Source organism: Podarcis gaigeae (assembly GCF_964106915.1).
Source record: "Podarcis gaigeae genome assembly, chromosome: 16".
NCBI classification, from domain to species: domain Eukaryota; kingdom Metazoa; phylum Chordata; class Lepidosauria; order Squamata; family Lacertidae; genus Podarcis; species Podarcis gaigeae.
Window position 1 is genome coordinate 31,499,573 of NC_139693.1, and position 18,468 is coordinate 31,518,040.

Below are 18,468 nucleotides of genomic sequence, written 5' to 3' on the forward strand. Positions count from 1 at the left end.
CGGGTGGGAATGTTGCCGCGGCGCATGATGGGAAATGAAGTTTCCTTTGGGAGTCTGACGGCGGCCTTGAGCGAGGCGCCGCCCCTTTAACCCTAAGGCTAGAACTGCGTTGATGGGAAGGAGGGAGGCCACGTGCCATACACATTCCCAGAAACAGACGGATTGCAAAGTGCCACTTTTAATTTATTTTTCATTTTATGCATCGTTTTCAGTTTTACAAGTCTGCACGATATTTGGCCGAATACAAACCATAAATTTATCATCAACTTCCCTTCTCCGTGGTTCATTTTATTAAGCCTTTATTGGTTCAAAATTGGGAAAGGAGTACGACAAGGCTGTATATTTGTCTCCCTGCTTAAGCTTATATGCAGAATTCATCATGCGAAAGGCTGGGCTGGATGAATCCCTAGCCGGAATTAAGAAATATCAACAACCTCAGATATCAACAACCTCAGATATGCAGATGACACAACATTGATGGCAGAAAGTGAGGAGGAATTAAAGAACCTTTTAATGAGGGTCAAAGAGGAGAGCGCAAAATATGGTTTGAAGCTCAACATCAAAAAAACGAAGATCATGGCCACTGGTCCCATCACCTCCTGGCAAATAGAAGGGGAAGAAATGGAGGCAGTGAGAGATTTTACTTTCTTGGGCTCCATGATCACTGCAGATGGTGACAGCAGTCACGAAATTAAAAGACGCCTGCTTCTTGGGAGAAAAGCAATGACAAACCTAGACATCATCTTAAAAAGCAGAGACATCACCTTGCCAACAAAGGTCCATATAGTTAAAGCTATGGTTTTCCCAGTAGTAATGTATGGAAGTGAGAGCTGGACCATAAAGAAGGCTGATCGCTGAAGAATCGATGCTTTTGAATTATGGTGCTGGAGGAGACTCCTGAGAGTCCCATGGACTGCAAGAAGACCAAACCTCTCCATTCTGAAGGAAATCAGCCCTGAGTGCTCACTGGAAGGACAGATTGTGAAGCTGAGGCTCCAATACTTTGGCCACCTCATGAGAAGAGAAGACTCCCTGGAAAAGACCCTGATGCTGGGAAAGATGGAGGTCACAAGGAGAAGGGGACGACAGAGGACGAGATGGTTGGACAGTGTTCTCAAAGCTACAAACATGAGTTTGACTAAACTGCGGGAGGCAGTGTGTTATGTATTGAAGTTCTCACCCTGGCCACCAGGAGTATTGTGTATGTAGTTTTCACTCAGGTCCACGTCAGTTATTTTAGGCGGGAAACCCTGGGTTGTTGTTGCTACATTGTTGACAGCCAGCTGCCTATAAAAGCAGGCTGGCGGAGCTGTTTGCTGTTCAGTTTTCTGTTCCAGCTTACAAAATAAAGAGCTGCTTGGAGAAATCGCTGTGTCGTCTGCCATGTCTACCCACTATTTAACACAGTGGAAGACAGGAGTGCCTGGCGTGCTCTGGTCCATGGGGTCACGAAGAGTCGGACACGACTAAACAACAACATGAAAAAGGGACAAAACTGAACTGCTCCTGGTCCTTAGAGGACGCTCAAAAGCCCGGTAGAGTCTGAGAGTTCCCTGTGGTCGAAGATGTAGAACAAACACAGCCACGGCTTCTAGAGTCATATTTCCCAATCATTTTTCTGAGTGGAACAAAGGTGGAATGGAGAAGATCTGTTGGGTGGTTGATTTTTAGTGAATTTATATTAGTTTACCTTCTTCCATGGAAGGTAAGACTGGAAGAAATTTAAAGAATATTTAGTGAGATACTGTTATATAAGATAATTAGGAAATTCCCTAGAAGTAACAGATTAGGCTAAGGTTAATAATAAAGATTAATAATAAAGATTATCATGGATGACAATTAGAAGTAAGGTTAAGAAGTTTGTAATTAAAGAAGATACTGATGTTATAAATATGAAATTGGGAACTGCTAAATATGTAATAGGATGAAATCCAGATTGGAGGGTGTCGAGGAAGTCTTTTAGCAATGCAAATACACCAGGGAATAAGAAGAAAAAATTCTTTTATTTTGTGTGTTTTTATTGTTGTTAAATTTTTATGTTGTGTCAAATGTAATGTTTTTCTTTTGTGTTTTTGTCTATGTGTTATAAGAGAAAACTAATTTTAAAAAATTGGGAATATATATATATATATATATATATATATATATATATATATATATGTTTACCTTAGTCTGTAACCATCTGCAAACTGCCTTGACCTAGACAGGAAGTAATTAATAAAAGTTGCTACATTGAAGCCTTGCTGGCTTGATAGGATTTTTTCCCTTGACAGAATGAGTTGAATGGAAAGGAGTGCAATGTAAGGCTGTAGTACCAGCGATATGTACCCTAGGTGGCGCTGTGCGGCAATGTTGATTGGTCAAAGCTTGACAGATCATTTAGAGACAGTGCTTTGTACAAATGGTCTACCCAAGTTATTGAATCAGTGGCGCTTCTCCTGTGATCAATTGGCAGTATCGGCTGCCCTTATGTACGGGGGCTGTGTAATAACAAAGTTATTAATATTAGCCTTAAAGGGTAAAGGGACCCCTGACCATTAGGTCCAGTCGTGACCAACTCTGGGGTTGTGGCACTCATCTCGCTTTATTGGCTGAGGGAGCCGGTGTACAGCTTCCGGGTCATGTGGCCAGCATGACTAATCTGCTTCTGGCGAACCAGAGCAGCGCACGGAAACGCCGTTTACCTTCCCGCCGGAGCGGTACCTATTTATCTACTTGCATTTTGACATGCTTTCAAACTGCTAGGTTGGCAGGAGCAGGGACCGAGCAACAGGTACTCACCCCATCGCGGGGATTCGAACCGCCGATCTTCTGATCAGCAAGTCCTAGGCTCTGTGGTTTAACCCACAGCGCCACCCATGTGCCAATATTAGCCTTACCTTAGGGTAATAGCAGGTATGTGTTCATAACAAGCATGTTAGGAGGCAACTCGTGGTTTCCTTGTGTGTGTAAAGCCTGGATGGGATTACACAGTGCTAATACAGTAGTTTTCTGTCTGCTTCCTCCCCACAGGTGTGACATTGCTAGAGGCACTAATTGTTTTTCCTGTTCAGAACAAGTCTGGGCACATCCTAGTGTTTTGCATCACCATTTATCTCAGGCTTGAGCCCACATCCTTGCAGATAGCAGTTGTGAATGTGTGTTTTTCCTTATCACTGTTCTTCGGGTAGTTATTTTGTCTCGCTTATGTAACCCTTTTCCCAGAAACAAAGGAGTACAAGCATGGCTACAGAACACTTTAGAATCTATAGTTTTGATTCCCTGCAATAAACTAGGACTTGGACCATAGTGCAGCTGTTCTTCCAATGGCATAACTGAACATTACCATATAAAATTCCAGAAGGTCAACCCTCCCCCCTTCCCTCCGTTTAGAACACATATTCTAATTTTTCCATATTTTCTCTTTTTCAGTTTGGTTTCAGTATACTTCACACTGCTCAATTAATTCTAATCCTGTCAACGTTTCAATATGTTTACAATGATTTTTCCAATTATCTACAAATCTTTTCCAATCTTCCTTACAGGTTCTTTCATCCTGGTCTCTTAATCTACTCATTAAATTAGCCATTTCTGGCAGTTGATCTAGTTCTAGTGTATCATAGCTGGGAAATTCACCTCTAGCCAGTTACCAAAAGAACTTCAATAAGGTTCCATTTAAAGCCCCTTCTTTGAAGTTGCCACTTCATTACTGCTTTTGCTGTTCTGCAGGATGTCATCATAAACCAGTTCAGTGAGAGGAACAGAGGTTTTGGTGCCACGTCTCATCCTCACGGTGATATGATCCTACAGATGCAAGAACCTTTGAATTGAGAATTCAATTATAGCCCACCCAGTAGTGTAGGTAACCCAGGGTGGTGTGTGAGTGCAGTCAGCACAAGGTGGGGGGCGGCGGTTTAGGGGGTCTGTACTGCAGCACATTGGCTACTGTGTGTCGGGTTGGGATTCTGGGCAACAGGGGGAGCTTGAGGGTGGACACTGTCTAAACATTTTCTTGGACTTCCTAAAAAAAAGTTGCTATGCCCTTGAGCCCCCCCCCCTATTTTTAAAATACATATACAAGCTTATAAAGCTTGGATAGATACTCTTAACATCCTTCTAACTTTCCTTGTTTAAAACAGGGAACTGGTAGAATTTCAATCCCTAGCTTGATCTTGGACAACTCTCCATTCTTCTGTTGTCTTGGTATACTGACCTTCATCAGCTTGTGGCTTATCTTCCCCATTTCCTATCCTTTAAAATGTGCTTTTAGCTTTTTGAAATTTACTGTAGTAATAATAAAATAATAATAATAATAATAATAATAATAATAATAATAATAATAATAATAATTATTATTATTATTTATTTATTTATACCCCGCCCATCTGGCTGAGTTTCCCCAGCCACTCTGGGCAGCTCCCAATCAAGTATTAAAAACAATACAGCGTTAAATATTAAAAACTTCCCTGAACAGGGCTGCCTTCAGATGTCTTTTAAAGATAGGATAGCTGCTTATTTCCTTCACATCTGAAGGGAGGGTGTTCCACAGGGTGGGCGCCACTACCGAGAAGGCCCTCTGTCTGGTTCCCTGTAACCTTACTTCTTGCAATGAGGGAACTGCCAGAAGACCCTCGGCGCTGGATCTCAGTGTCCAGGCTGAACGATGGGGGTGGAGACGCTCCTTCAGGTATACAGGACCGAGGCCGTTTAGGGCTTTAAAGGTCAGCACCAACACTTTGAATTGTGCTCGGAAACGTACTGGAAGCCAATGCAGATCTCTCAGAACCGGTGTTATGTGGTCCCAGCGGCCACTCCCAGTCGCCAGGCTAGCTGCCGCATTCTGGATTGATTGCAGTTTCCGGGTCACCTTCAAAGGTAGCCCCACATAGAGCACATTGCAGTAGTCCAAGCAGGAGATAACTAGAGCATGCACCACTCTGGCGAGACAGTCCGCGGGTAGGTAGGGTCTTAGCCTGCCTACCAGGTGGAGCTGGTAGACAGCTGCCCTGGACACAGAATTAACCTGCGCCTCCACGGACAGCTGTGAGTCCAAAATGACTCCCAGGCTGCGCACCTGAATCATCTCCCTCCCCATTTTACCATAATAAACAATGGAAACACTTTTTATGAAAAATAGTTTATTGCACAAAACCTGTTCAAGAACTTTTATGCACATCCTAATTACTTTTTTCATTAACATGCTTTTTAAAAAGGTCACAGTCATGAATCCTTAAGTCAAAAACTTCATAACTCCTCCCTTGTTTGGAACTCCCAATTGAACATTGTTATGGAGGTGATGCTTTTCCTTATCAACACAGTAACTGATTGAAACCTTTAAGATGTGACAGAATATGTATGAGAAATTTTCGGTATTATTTCTTCAAATAACTCTGTGCAGGTCGATTCAAGGCAAGGCAGGTTTTCACAGATAATTTCCTAGTGGCTAGAATGATATGCGCCACTGGGACATAAACCATCTAATTCCAGCAGGTTAGCATTAACTCTGAGTTTTCAGGAGGAAGAGTAAAAAGATCAGCATAGTTAGAGCCCTCTTATAAATAAGAGTGACAGGGATTAACTGTTTTTAATTGCGTATCTATCATATCAAAGAAGAATTTGATACATTTTGGTTTATAATGATCAGAGTTATCTACCTTTAATGCTCTCATGCTGATCAGCACACCTGCTTATAGATACTCCCACAAGTACTGAATTGTACATACTGAAGAAGCAGTAATGCGCAATACATCCAACATGCATATGTCATTCTAGAAAACTGCTTGTCTTTACCGAAATAGCAATAACATTTTCCTGATAGGAAAAAGAGAACATTGTCCTCCACAAGGAAAAGGAAGAAGTGTGTTAACAGAGTACCCATGTTTCCAAACAAGTTGGAAGACAGTGGAATTAACATGCAACATTCTGCAATAATGCAGACGCTCAATTTAGAGAAGCATAAAATGTGCCTTTTTCTTTTTACTGTAACACTGAAAGACTGCAGAAAATCCCTCAAACAATGCTCCAAAAGGAATGCTGGAGCTTTTTTTTTTTAAAAAAAAACAACAACAACAAACAAACCTCTGCAATATTCAGACGGAGCATTTTGTGGTTTCTTCCCCATTTTGCAGTTGAAAATATACCTTAATAGGTATTGAAAAGAAGCACATTCCAATAATCTTACACACTGGATCCCTTCAAGATGATTCTTCCGATCTCTAAAAACATGCCAGTGTTAACTGAGGCACCTGTCCACTTGGCTAATCTATGGTTGCTCTGGAAGCTTTTCCTTGAACTATGGATTTAAAAGACTGCACTTTTTAAAAAGGGCACAGTCTCCTAGACAGAGGGAGAGAACAATAAAAGTTCTGAAATTATGTTTGTTGCTAGTTAAGTGTGCTCTCTTTTGCTCTCTCAAGTTTAGACCCATTTCCTTTCTGCTCAAAATGGCATGTTAATAGTAGATATAAAGAAGGGAGGGGAGATGTCTTAAAAGAGAGGAAGGAAGCATTTTCAGCTGGGAAATAAGAAGAGAAATAAGATTTCCTTTCCCAAAGGAGAAAGACATACAAGGCTACATACTGCTTTATGAATATACAATCCGGTTCTGTTTTAAAGAGCTGGTCAGGAATTGGTAAAGGCCTGAAAGAGGTGTGTTACCTAATTTAGTATTTAACACATGAACAGAAGTTGTCAAGATTTATAAATACGAGAATCATTCCTGTAAATAATACCGTGTGCTAAGTAGAACAGCAACATGAAAATCCCACTGGTGCAAATTGGGGAGCTGAATATATATTAATCATTACATAGTATTACCTTTGGTGTTTAAATACTATAGAATTTCTTCCTCTTTAAGTTAGCAAGTACATAAGCTTCAAGATTGTGAACAGCAGCAAAAAGAAATCATTACTATTTACTCTGCAAAATAGACTTACTAGTAGTAAAAGCTATTAGCATATCCGGGTTAATCAATAAAGCTTTCCATGTTTCGTCTCGATAACAGTTTGATTAGTCTTATAAAATAGTCATTGTCACATTAACAGAAACAAAAAAACATTTACATTTTAAAAGTACCTTTCCTTCATATACTATATGCAAATATTAAAATGTTTTACTGCAGTTTCAAAATTATGGTTCATAGTATTAAAAAAAAGACTATGGGATGTTTCCAATAAATTATAATCAGAGTAGATCCATTGAAATTAATGGACCTAAATTATTTATGTCCATTAATTTCAATACATCTGCTCTGAATATGATAAACATTGGGTGCAAACCGTAGAAAAATCAAATCTTCAATATGAAGCCAGGGTTGTGGTGAGTGGGGTTTTTTCTTTTCTTTTCTTAAATGCAACATGGGAATACCATACTCTGTCCCTGATGGGAAGATGGTCTCTGTATGTTATCTGGAAGGAAACCCACAATAGAACTATCCTGATCCAAAGACATTCCTTCCCCTCAGTAAGTTTGTTTAAATTTGAGTCTAATACAGTATGCAGTTTGAGAATGACGCAGAGGCCGAGACCCTCAAAGCCACTTACCCCAGAGTTTTTGTTTTTGCTATCAATCTACCCTAAAATTCAGGTCAGAACTAAATACTACGGAAGTGGCAATCATGCATCTAGTACCCTGTTTCCCCACTGTAATATCTAATATAGAAATCTTAAAATTTTTCAAAGCTGGGGTCCACCTTTAACCCCAGCTTGCAACATGGGACGCTTAAAAAACCCCACCGTCAGTGCCTATCTTGCTTTCCATTTTGCCTTCCCAGTTTCTCCCCCGTAAGTCAGCTACTGCTAAATGTGTGACCCACTTTAGGGTGGGGCATGATCAGCTGTGGCTCCTGGCCCACCCACGGAAGATCATCAGTCAGTAAAACACACCAACATCACTGATGAGCTGCATTTAATATTGCAGGAAATCAGAGGTTGCCACCATTTTTGGTAGTAGCTAGGTGTACACCATAATGTGATGTCGCAGAAGACCAGGGCAGGGTGGCAGTGGTGGTAAGACAAGTAGCTATCATTTTCAAAACACCTTAACTTCTAGTTCCGGACTCTGCAATTGTTACATCCCAGATTTCTTTATCGTTCAGTCAAGACTGCTGACAATCCGTTTGTTCTCTAGCAGTATTTTTTCTCTAAAGCATCCTGGGGCCATATTCAAAACAGAAAGTAGATTAAGCCAAGTCAATGTGCTTCAAAACACAGCAAAGGTGGCTTTCTGTTGTCAGTAATTGAGCGGGGGGGGGGGGGGGGCGGAGATAAAAAGTGAAAACCTAAGGCATGTTGTTTCAGCCTGCTAATTATAGCTCAGCAGGGTCTGTCTGTAAAGGCAGCTACATGAGCACTAGGCTCCTAACTAGTCATTAGACCAGATGACGTTGGACTCCAACTCCCATCAGCCACAGCCAGCATGGCCAATGGTTAGGGATGGTGGGTGTGGGAGTCCAATGACTTCTGAAGGACTGCAGGGTCTGGATCCCTGCATAAGGAGATGGGGGATTAAAGCCAACAAACAAGGGTTACAGGCAGTATGACATTCATGTTTGAAATATACAGTAAGTAAATTTCTAAAACTCCGTATTTTAGGGGCCGGCTTTCCTTAGGCCCCATTACATACATACATATATATATATATATATCTCTCATTTTTCAACCAAAATATAAGATGCAAAAAAAATTAACAAAGCAAAAATAAAACCCAACCCCTGGTGATTTGTAACCTACAGAGTAAGTCCACTTAAAAACAGATACTCCAGGACAAGAACAGAGTTGAAGTATTTATATACACCCTGCACTGGAGGAGTCCTCAAAAGACAGGAACAACAACAACAAAAAAGGTGCAAAATGCATCTGCCAAAGTGAAATCAAAGCTCTCCACTGGCCTTTGGTTGTGGATCCTCAATCTATTTCCTTTGAAGTAGTCCCAATTGATGCAATGGAACTACTTCAGAGTTGGTGGTTTTGAGATTCATGGCCACCAGTAAGTTATTGGTTAGAACTGGTAGTCTCTATCAATCAAGGGTGTGTCTCTAAAACAAAACAAAACAAAAAAAAAAGAGATTCAATTACCAGCCTAGGGTGTGTGAAAGTTCTGGTTCATATTCTCATGTCTACAGCAGACCAAGTCATTACAGTGGTACCTCGCAAGACGAATGCCTCGGAAGACGAAAAACTCACAAAACGAAAGGGTTTTTCGTTTTTTGAGTTGCTTCGCAAGACGGATTTCCCTATGGTCTTGCAAGTTTGTTTCTTTTGTCTTGCAAGTTTGTTTCCTTTTTCTTAAAACCGTGCATTCACTTCGAGGAGCAACTCATAGCACGCGGTGTGGTAGCCTTTTTTGAGGTTTTTGAAGACTTCGGTGATTTTAGAAGCTTTTCCAAAGTCCGTGCTTCGCAAGACGCAAAAACTTGCGGAACGAATTAATTTCGCCTTGCGAGGCACCACTGTAGTCTTATTTGGCCAGTCTGAATTCATATAAAATGTACCATGTGAGCAAGGGGGCGGGGGGAGAAATGCACTCAGCTCCACCCACCCCTGTCATCCTTCCACTTATGGAGGATGAAGCTCTGATGCAGAGAGCTCAATTTAGAACCTCAGTCTCTGGCCCTGATTATGCAATCCACAAATAGAAAAGACTCCTTGTTTCAAACCTTTGCCCTACATGAGTCTGGGGGTGGGGCAGGGAAAGGAGCTTAGTGTGCTCACTTCTGCTCACATAGCTTTGCATATCAGCAAAATCCTCGGCCTATTACTTTTTTTACTAACAAAAATAAAAATTAAAAAAAATAAAGGGTTGGAAGTGGCGTCACATTCCTCTGCAACAATATCACTTTAACTACTTCTGAACAGATGAAAATGTCTTACTGGAGACCAAACATCACATTTCTTTTTCCTCCAAGACAGATTAAAATGTATTTTAATATAGCATTATCCTCAAATGTTTTGCCTCTGACATTTTTCCCCCTATTCAAAAGGAAAAACAGATGGAGCTCTCTAAAACTTGGTTTCAAATAGGGCTGATGAACATGTTTCACATACTTTGAATAGCTGTGAAGTGAAGCAAGAGGCGAAGAAGTCATTGCATCGGCTCTTCATTTCCCCCAGCACTTAGGTTATTATCCTTTAGGTCTACAACGGAGAGGCTCTGGTTGCCCGTCGTAGTTGCAGCAAAGTTAGATGTAAAGTCCGTTAGTTGCCCTTCTATCTGGGTCCACGAAGACATCGATTCATGGACTGTTATCGTATGCTCTTCCATCTGACGTTGAAGGCTGTCCATCTCCTGCCTTTGTTGAGCAGAAAGGAGCAAAGGGTGGGATAAGAATGTAGTATGAGCCCTAATGGATCAGACCAAAGTCCCATCTAGTCCAGCAGATGCCTCCAAGAAGCCCACAATGAAAACAGCAACCCCGCTCTCTGTTGCTCAGCAATCAGGATTGAGTGGCAAACTGACGCTGAACATGGAAATTCTGATTTGTTGTTATCATCTATAGCAGGGATGTCCAACAGGTCGATCGCGATCTACTGGTACAGCGGTTCTCAACCTGTGGGTCCCCAGATGTTGTTGGACTACAACTCCCATCATCCCTGAGCTCTGGCCTTGCTAGCTAGGGATGATGGGAGTTGTTGTCCAACATCATCTGGGGACCCACAGGTTGAGAGCCGCTGTACTGGTAGATCCCTGCAAGGTTTTGGTATATTGCGGTCAATCTCTGGCTCCCTTTCCTTAGCGTCGCTAAAACTGACTACTGCCCCGGCCTCCATTGTTGTTTGATCTCTGGGAGGGAAGCTGAAAAGAAGCTTTCTCTGTGCTGCTGATTTAATCCAAAGTGATTCCTTTGTGAGTGACTTAAAGGTAAAGGGACCCCTGACATTAGGTCCAGTCGTGGCCGACTCTGGGGTTGCGGCGCTCATCTCGCTTTGTTGGCCGAGGGAGCCGGCGTACAGCTTCCAGGGCATGTGGCCAGCATGACTAAGCCGCTTCTGGCAAATCAGAGCAGCGCACTGAAACACTGTTTACCTTCCTCCTGGAGCGGTTTATCTACTTGCACTTTGAGGTGCTTTCAAACTGCTAGGTTGGCAGGAGCAGAGACCGAGAAAAGGGAGCTCACCCCATCGCAGGGATTCGAACTGCCAACCTTCCAATCGGCAAGTCCTAGGCTCTGTGGTTTAACCCACAGTGCCACCCGCGTCCCTTTGTGAGTGACTTAATCCCCCCAAAAAAGCTCAACAACATGGAACTGATCACTGTAGATCACTGCCAGTTTTTAATTCTGAAAGTAGATTGCAGTCTCTTGAGAGTTGGCCACCCCTGATCTATAGCCTTTATAATTCTTCTAAGTGCCACTGTTCTTTACGTAGCTAAAATGATACCACCCACACAAGAAAAGTATCAGCAGCCTTCATGGAGCACTAAGGCTTGTGGAAACACAAAGCATCTTGGGGAAGGGGGAGGAACCAAAACGATTACTAAGAAGGCTAACTTGTTTGGGTGGGGAGACAAAGGGGAAAGAAATGGAGTACCCCAGGAGAGGTTATGGCTGGCTAGCAGGCGCACTGGAGTACTCTAGGCCACAACATTTGGTTACAGGTCTCTCTAGTCATAACCATCGGCAGACTTATTTTCCATGACTTGGGTTTAAAACGAGGATAAGACAATCTAAGCTGGTGGCCGTTGCCACGCTTACGGTAGAAAATTCCAGAAATTAAGTTATGTGAAGGTTGTTATTTGGTTGCCCTTGAACCTAGTGTCAGTCAGTTTTCATTGGATGAAATAATGAAGTCAGAAGGCAAGACTACAGATGAAGACTGAGTGGCAGCTAGTTGTATTTACACAAGGGGATGGGTTTATATCACAGGATTCACCAAGAGTTCAGGAAGACACATTTCTGGCTGTCATAAAGCAGACTTGAGAGAGATTACAGATCTTTATCATCTATAACCTCTCTTAAGTCTGCACTGCAATGGCCAGAAAACATGTCTTCTATATTAACATCTATATTATAAGAAAAAATACAGGTTTTCCATTTTCACAATGGTAACATACAAGAGTCTATATCACTTTAACGGTAGCGTTCACAAGGGGGCAGGAAACCAACTTTAGAGGTGTAGTGTGGGGTAATGGTTAGTGCTGAACTAGGACTACTCAGTCATGAAGCTCTCTGGGTGAGCTTGGGCCAACCAAATGCACATCACAGATTTGTTGCAAGGTCAAAGGTGAAGAACTGAAGAGAACCAGGTACACTGCCTTGAATTCTTTGGCAAGGAAAGTGGGATATAACGTATTTTTTGCTCTATGACTCACTTTTCCCCTCCTAAAATGTAAGGGGAAATGTGTGTGCATCTTATGGAGCGAATTCAGGCTGCACAGCTATCCCAGAAGCCAGAACAGCAAGAGGGATCTCTGCTTTCACTGCGCAGCAATCCCTCTTGCTGTTCTGGCTTCTGAGATTCAGAATATTTTTTTTCTTGTTTTCCTCCTCCAAAAACTAGGTGCGTCTTGTGGTCTGGTGCATCTTATAGAGTGAAAAATACGGGAAATGTAATAAATACAAGACAGACACTGTGTTGCAGGGATAAACCTGTGGCCCTCCAGACGTTCTTGGACTCCAGCTCCTATCAACCCCAGTCAGTGTGATCAAAGGTTTGGGATGATGGGAGCTGGAGCCTAACAACATCTGGAGGCAAAGATGCCCCATGCCCTGCCATGTTGTCTACTTTGGATTGGAAAGGTTGACTCCTTTGGCACCCTGTCTTGTCGGTATTTAGCAAGCGCAAAGAACAGTATCAAAAAGCAGAACTGGGAGGAAAACAAAGTGTTAGGTAAGAAGGTAGAACTGAATAGTGACAGAGGGCAATGTACACGGCAAGGAAAACAATTAAATTGTACGGATAGAGACTTCTACATTTAGAATCACAGAGATGGAGCACTTAGCCTGCAATCCTAACCACGTCTACTCAAAAGTAATTCTGAACCAAACATGTCTGCAGAAGTGGATCCCATTGTGGGACTTACCCCCTTTGTGCATATGTCTGGGATTGCAGTTCTAGGAGCGCTTTCTTGCGAGTAAGTAAGCCCCATTGAACACTCTAGGACTTACAACTCTGAGCAAGCATGCATAGGTTTGCGCTGCTAGAGGAGCAACTGTATACTAAGTGGGAGTGAATAGAGACGAGTTATGTGCTTATTAAAGATAGTTGTGTCTCTGGGGGGAAAAAATACAAAACAAACAAAAAAAGTAATTCTGAACTCCAAAGCAAGTGTGAGTAGGATGGCAGCCTTGGTCTCTAACCCAATATCCTACTAGTTGTCATTTCATAATAATATATCTTAAAAGAAAAAGAAAGAAAAAGAAAAAACCCCTAAAAGCAGAACATAAATATTGACATATTTCCTACACAGAAGACCTGAGCATTTCAGACAAAAAAAGCAAACACCATCTGTCCATGTCACTGTTCATGAAGCTGCTAAAATACTTATAAGTAGTAATATGCAGGTTTAAAAAAAAATACCAGAGAGACAGCAGGATTTTACTCACTTGAGTTGCTGGAGGCAGCTGTTGAGGTTTTTCAAAGGCTCTTTATTCACAGCTGCTGAAGGTTTCAGCAACTCTTCCAGCAAAGCTGCCGGGACAGGACAGTCAGGAATCTTCACTGGAGTCACCGGGTTTGAAGGATTTGACTCTCCCTTCAGTGTTTTCCTCTTTTTGAAAGAAGAAACAAATTAATCCACATGCAGTAAGCAGCAGCTCTCTCTACTGTGAAAACCTGAAGCACAGTTCTTAAGACATGCTTTCCACCAGCAGAAAAAGGTCATTTGTAAGAACTCAATCTTTTACCATGGCAGCAACTAACGCTTTGGAACTCCTGCTTAGTGATTTACTGTACTCTTTTCGGCACCTGTTTAGACAAGCCAACCCAGCTATCTAGAATGCGGATTTAATTTATTGCAGGTTTTAAATTTTGAACACCTTAATTAGTTATAATTGTTTTTGCCAATAATATTAATGTCTTTTTTGTAAGCTGTTTGAGGTTTCTTACAATCAAGTGGTAAATAAATTTTATTAAATAATAGATAGATAGATAGATAGATAGATAGAACAAGAAGAAAATATTTTGGAATTAAATAGGGCTGGCATCCTGTTCAATTGACTACACTCTTTAATAAAGTCGCCCCAGACTGCATAAAAATTGTCGTGTTTCCTTTGTGTGAGGCATACGGTAGGACAGGACCTATGGTCTACAGCACAGTTTGGCATGTATGAAGCACATATTTTAATTATTATTTTTCTCTTTTCCTCTTGCCTTTATATAAACTGCTATAGACCCTAATTGCTGCCGATACACTACATTTTTGCTGCTTGTTAAAATTATAATGGTTTTAGCATATACACTTTGACAAAAGTTTGTTGCTGTATTCAGAGACAATTCTCAGTGTTTGTTGTTTTATTTTTCATTTTCTGTAACTGGGTAATTATTGCACATTATATTTTTTAATAATATTTTATTAAAATTGACTACGCTCTCACTTGACCCCCAAATATGGTCAGGACATTTAATCAGCCATGAATGCCACTGTATAAATGGCAGCTTAGATTATTTTATTATCTGTTTCCCATTTCATCCAACTTAGAGCTATCAGCTTTGAAATAAGCCACAATGATAAATCCAGGGTTTGGGAGTTAGTTAACATCCTGGCTTGTTCCGAAGCTGGTAACAACTGTTTTTCAGTTCATTAGAAGCTTCCTATTTTAATTGCAGCTTGTGAAAGTTCGATAAGCCAAGACAGATGGTTCAAAGCAACTCATAATGCAATGCATTTGTACTGGGGGGGGGGCACACTCTCTCTCTGTGCATCCTACCCTGTGTGCACAATCCCACTTCACTCAATGTACGACAATTATGAACCAATAAAAGCTGGATTCTGTGACCAGTCTAAAATGAAGCACGTCTCAATTTACGTTGTTTCTTCTTTAGCGAAAAGACAACAGCTGCTTCTAACACTTCACCAGGCATTTAAGCTTAAGTTAACAGCCATAAATGCCACTGCGTATTTGTTTCATTTGGTCTTGCTCTTATAGCTCAAGTGTTCTCAGGGAAAAGCCCTTTTGTTTTGCTGTTGTTTCTCAAGTACCATCAGTTCCTGGGGGCTTGCCTTTTTTAAGCTTAGAGATAAGACTCTTAATTTCTGAGATGGTTACTGGAGGACAATTTGGAAGGTTACATGTATTTACCCTTTTATTTGGGGTAGTAATTGCAAAGGTTATCTATCCTACTCCATCCTTGCTCTCAAAGGAATGAAACAGGGATGCATATTTGCCCCTACTCTTTTTATATAAATTATTTGGCAGGAAGCGGACACGGGTGGCACTGTAGGTTAAACCACAGAGCCTAGGACTTGCTGATCAGAAGGTCGGCGGTTCGAATCCCCGCGACGGGGTGAGCTCCCGTTGCTCGGTCCCTGCTCCTGCCAACCTAGCAGTTGAAAAACACGTCAAAGTGCAAGTAGATAAATAGGTACCACTCCAGCGGGAAGGTAAATGGTGTTTCTGTGCGCTGCTCTGGTTCGCCAGAAGCGGCTTAGTCATGCTGGCCACATGACCCAGAAGCTGTACGCCGGCTCCCTCGGCCAATAAAGTGAAATGAGTGCTGCAACCCCAGAGTCGGTCACGACTGGGCCTAATGGTCAGGGGTCCCTTTACCTTTACCTTTTACCAGTGGAACATACTTATTATGCTAGTCTGTCAAACAAACCCCTGCCAATTCTATTATATGTAGAAGATGTAGTACTTTTGTCTCTGACAAAAAGTGGGCTTGAGGTGATTGCTGAAAGCCTTGGGGAGTTATTGCAAATTAATTATGATAAAACTAAGATTATTGTGTTCTCTAGGAAAAGGATGAAATACAGACGAAGATTGTGTTTCTTAAGTACCTTTTTCATCTTTCCATGCTTCAAGTCCAGCTTCAGTTGCTGGTTCTGCTGCAGTAGAGTCTTCATGCTATTCTTGAGTTCAGTCACTTTTGCCTGAAGCGTGATTTTATCTTTTTGGGTTAAGGACAAATCATCCCGAACCATCTCCAACTCTGTCTTGATATTCTAGAATGAAGAAGGGATTGTTGGAGACATTGACCTTCTGCATTAACCAAAGATCATTCAAAAAAAAAAAAAGGAAAGAGGTCACTTCTTTTAGATGGCAAGCCTCTACCTATCTACTCAGAAGCAAATCCCATTGAGTTCAATGTGGGTAACTCCCATATAGAGTTATAGGATTGTAGCCGTAGTCTTACAAGTCTTATAGAATCTGAACTCTGGTGGAAGCTTGGAACGCTCATAAACCTTTTATTTCATTAGCATCTTATTATGTCTCGTAACAGATCTTCCATGACAACTGGCTGACAGTCCAATGAAATACCTGTAAAACAGCTTGTACTCCTTCCAACTCCTTCTGGTTACGTTGCTCAGTCAAGTCCAACTGCTGCTTCAGGGCTTGGATCTCTCTCTCTTTCTGTTCCACTTCCCACTTGAGATCTTCAACCTAAGAAATGTGGTTGTGGGGTTTTTTTTGGGGGGGGGGTTGTATTTCAAAATATAATTACAGAAGAAGCTGTAATACTGCAGGTCAATTAAATCACATTGAAGTTCAGTGAGATATAATAAAAACAGGAGAGGAGCCCAGTTGGGTCAGACTAAATGGTCTATTTGACCCAGCACTCTATTCTCACTGTGCCCAAACAGATGCCTCTGCAAAGCTCGCAATTTTGCATAAAATGTGCATTTGCTAATTTATACATATTGATGCAAAACCTAGAACCTAAAATGCCGCAGGAGGAAGGCCGGCAAATTCCCACTCCAGGTAAATTCTTCAATTATTTTGCTCCCAACTCCAAATCAGTTGTTTTAAATTCATTTACTCTCAATTAATTTCCCAAATAAATTCAGTTTGCTCTCAGTTGATCCCATTCATCCCTCCACCCCCCACCATAATCTCTAGATAATGTAATTTTGAATTAAGCATATTTCACCCCATTGGTGCCCTGTTTAATAACCTAGATTCACCCATCAAATCATTGCCCACTCAGAAAAAGATAATGTCAAATGTCACACCACTAACAATGCCCCTAGATCAACATTCAGGAAGCAGAGAATGAGCAATACTGATGCTTCACCTCTTGGTTTTCTGCAGGCTGCTTGCTAAGTTGCTCATCCAGCTGCTTCTGGAGGAGCTGGAGCTGGGAACGAGCTTCTGCCAGCTCTTCCTGGAACTGGGATACTTCTGCTGAATGCTTCCCATCTTCAACTCTAGAAGAAAAAGACAGATTCACACCACGGTGAGGAGAACACAGCTCTCAGATTGCAGAGCACACCTCTCGAGGAGGCACGGCAAGAACACTGAGGGGAGATAAAATAAACTGTACACATTAAAGTTCGTTCAATACAGTGGTACCTCGGGTTAAGTACTTAATTCATTCTGGAGGTCTGTTCTTAACCTGAAGCACCACTTTAGCTAATGGGGCCTCCTGCTGCTGCCGCACCGCCGGAGCACTATTTCTGTTCTCATCCTGAAGCAAAGTTCTTATCCCGAGGTACTATTTCTGGATTAGTGGAGTCTGTAACCTGAAGCATATGTAACCCGAGGTACCACTGTACATTATCAACCAAGGTTGCAATTATGCTAGAATGAAAATGGGGGACTGTAACCATCAAAGGCAGGCAACCAAAGAACCACAAAGTAGGAGAACTGCCAAGCTTCTTGCAGTAGGAGGCACAGAGCAATCAGCGGATAGAATTCTTTCAGAGCTGCTTCACAGAGGATAAAGAGAGCCCCCTCCTGGGGATAAGGCAGATAAATGCATCCATGCAGCTTCCTTCAGTTACCAGCTCGCCATTCTGGCTTCCAACACAGCTCAGCCACCTGACTCCATCCCCTGACCTCCACTTTTTGGGCGAAGTTCTGCACTTGTGCAGCTCCTCCCCACATATAAAGGCTTCCAAAAGTGTGGAAATCAGTGGGGTAGAACCAGGTGGGATGTTGGGGGGCAGGCCCAGCCGGTTGGCCCCAACTCCCGTTACAGTGGTACCTCAGGTTAAGTACCGTATTTTTCGCTCTATAACACGCACCGGACCATAACACGCACGTAGTTTTTAGAGGAGGAAAGTCCGTAGGGATGCCACCCATAGGCATTTCCTCCATAACACGCACAGACATTTCCCCTTACTTTCTAGGAGGAAAAAAGTGAGTGTTATGGTGCAAAAAAATACGGTACTTTATTCGTTCTGGAGGTCCGTTCTTAACCTGAAACTGTTCTTAACCTGAAGCACCACTTTAGCTAATGGGGCCTGCTGCTGCTGCCGCGCCGCCAGAGCACGATTTCTGTTCTCATCCTGAAGCAAAGTTCTTAACCTGAGGTAATATTTCTGGGTTAGCGGAGTCTGTAACCTGAAGCATATGTAACCTGAAGCATATGTAACCCGAGGTACCACTATATT

General features: G+C 42.0%; 1 protein-coding gene across 4 annotated transcripts in view; it reads right to left on the reverse strand.

Annotated features, from left to right (window-relative positions):
• Positions 1–5,100: 5,100 nt before the first annotated feature.
• The window catches only part of GOLGA3 (golgin A3), a 50,683-nt gene continuing 37,315 nt past the window's right edge, over positions 5,101–18,468 (reverse strand). For 3 of the 4 annotated variants that reach the window (XM_083716849.1, XM_083716848.1, XM_083716847.1), the window contains 6 exons: positions 17,148–17,280; positions 16,394–16,516; positions 15,913–16,077; positions 13,520–13,683; positions 10,023–10,267; positions 5,101–9,013 (listed from right to left, as the gene is read on the reverse strand). In XM_083716849.1, coding sequence (XP_083572975.1) covers positions 10,060–10,267; positions 13,520–13,683; positions 15,913–16,077; positions 16,394–16,516; positions 17,148–17,280 — 793 coding nt within the window. In that variant the 3' untranslated portion in view covers positions 5,101–9,013; positions 10,023–10,059. The remainder of the gene's footprint in view (positions 9,014–10,022; positions 10,268–13,519; positions 13,684–15,912; positions 16,078–16,393; positions 16,517–17,147; positions 17,281–18,468) is intronic. The other variant, XR_014558969.1, reaches the window with a different exon arrangement.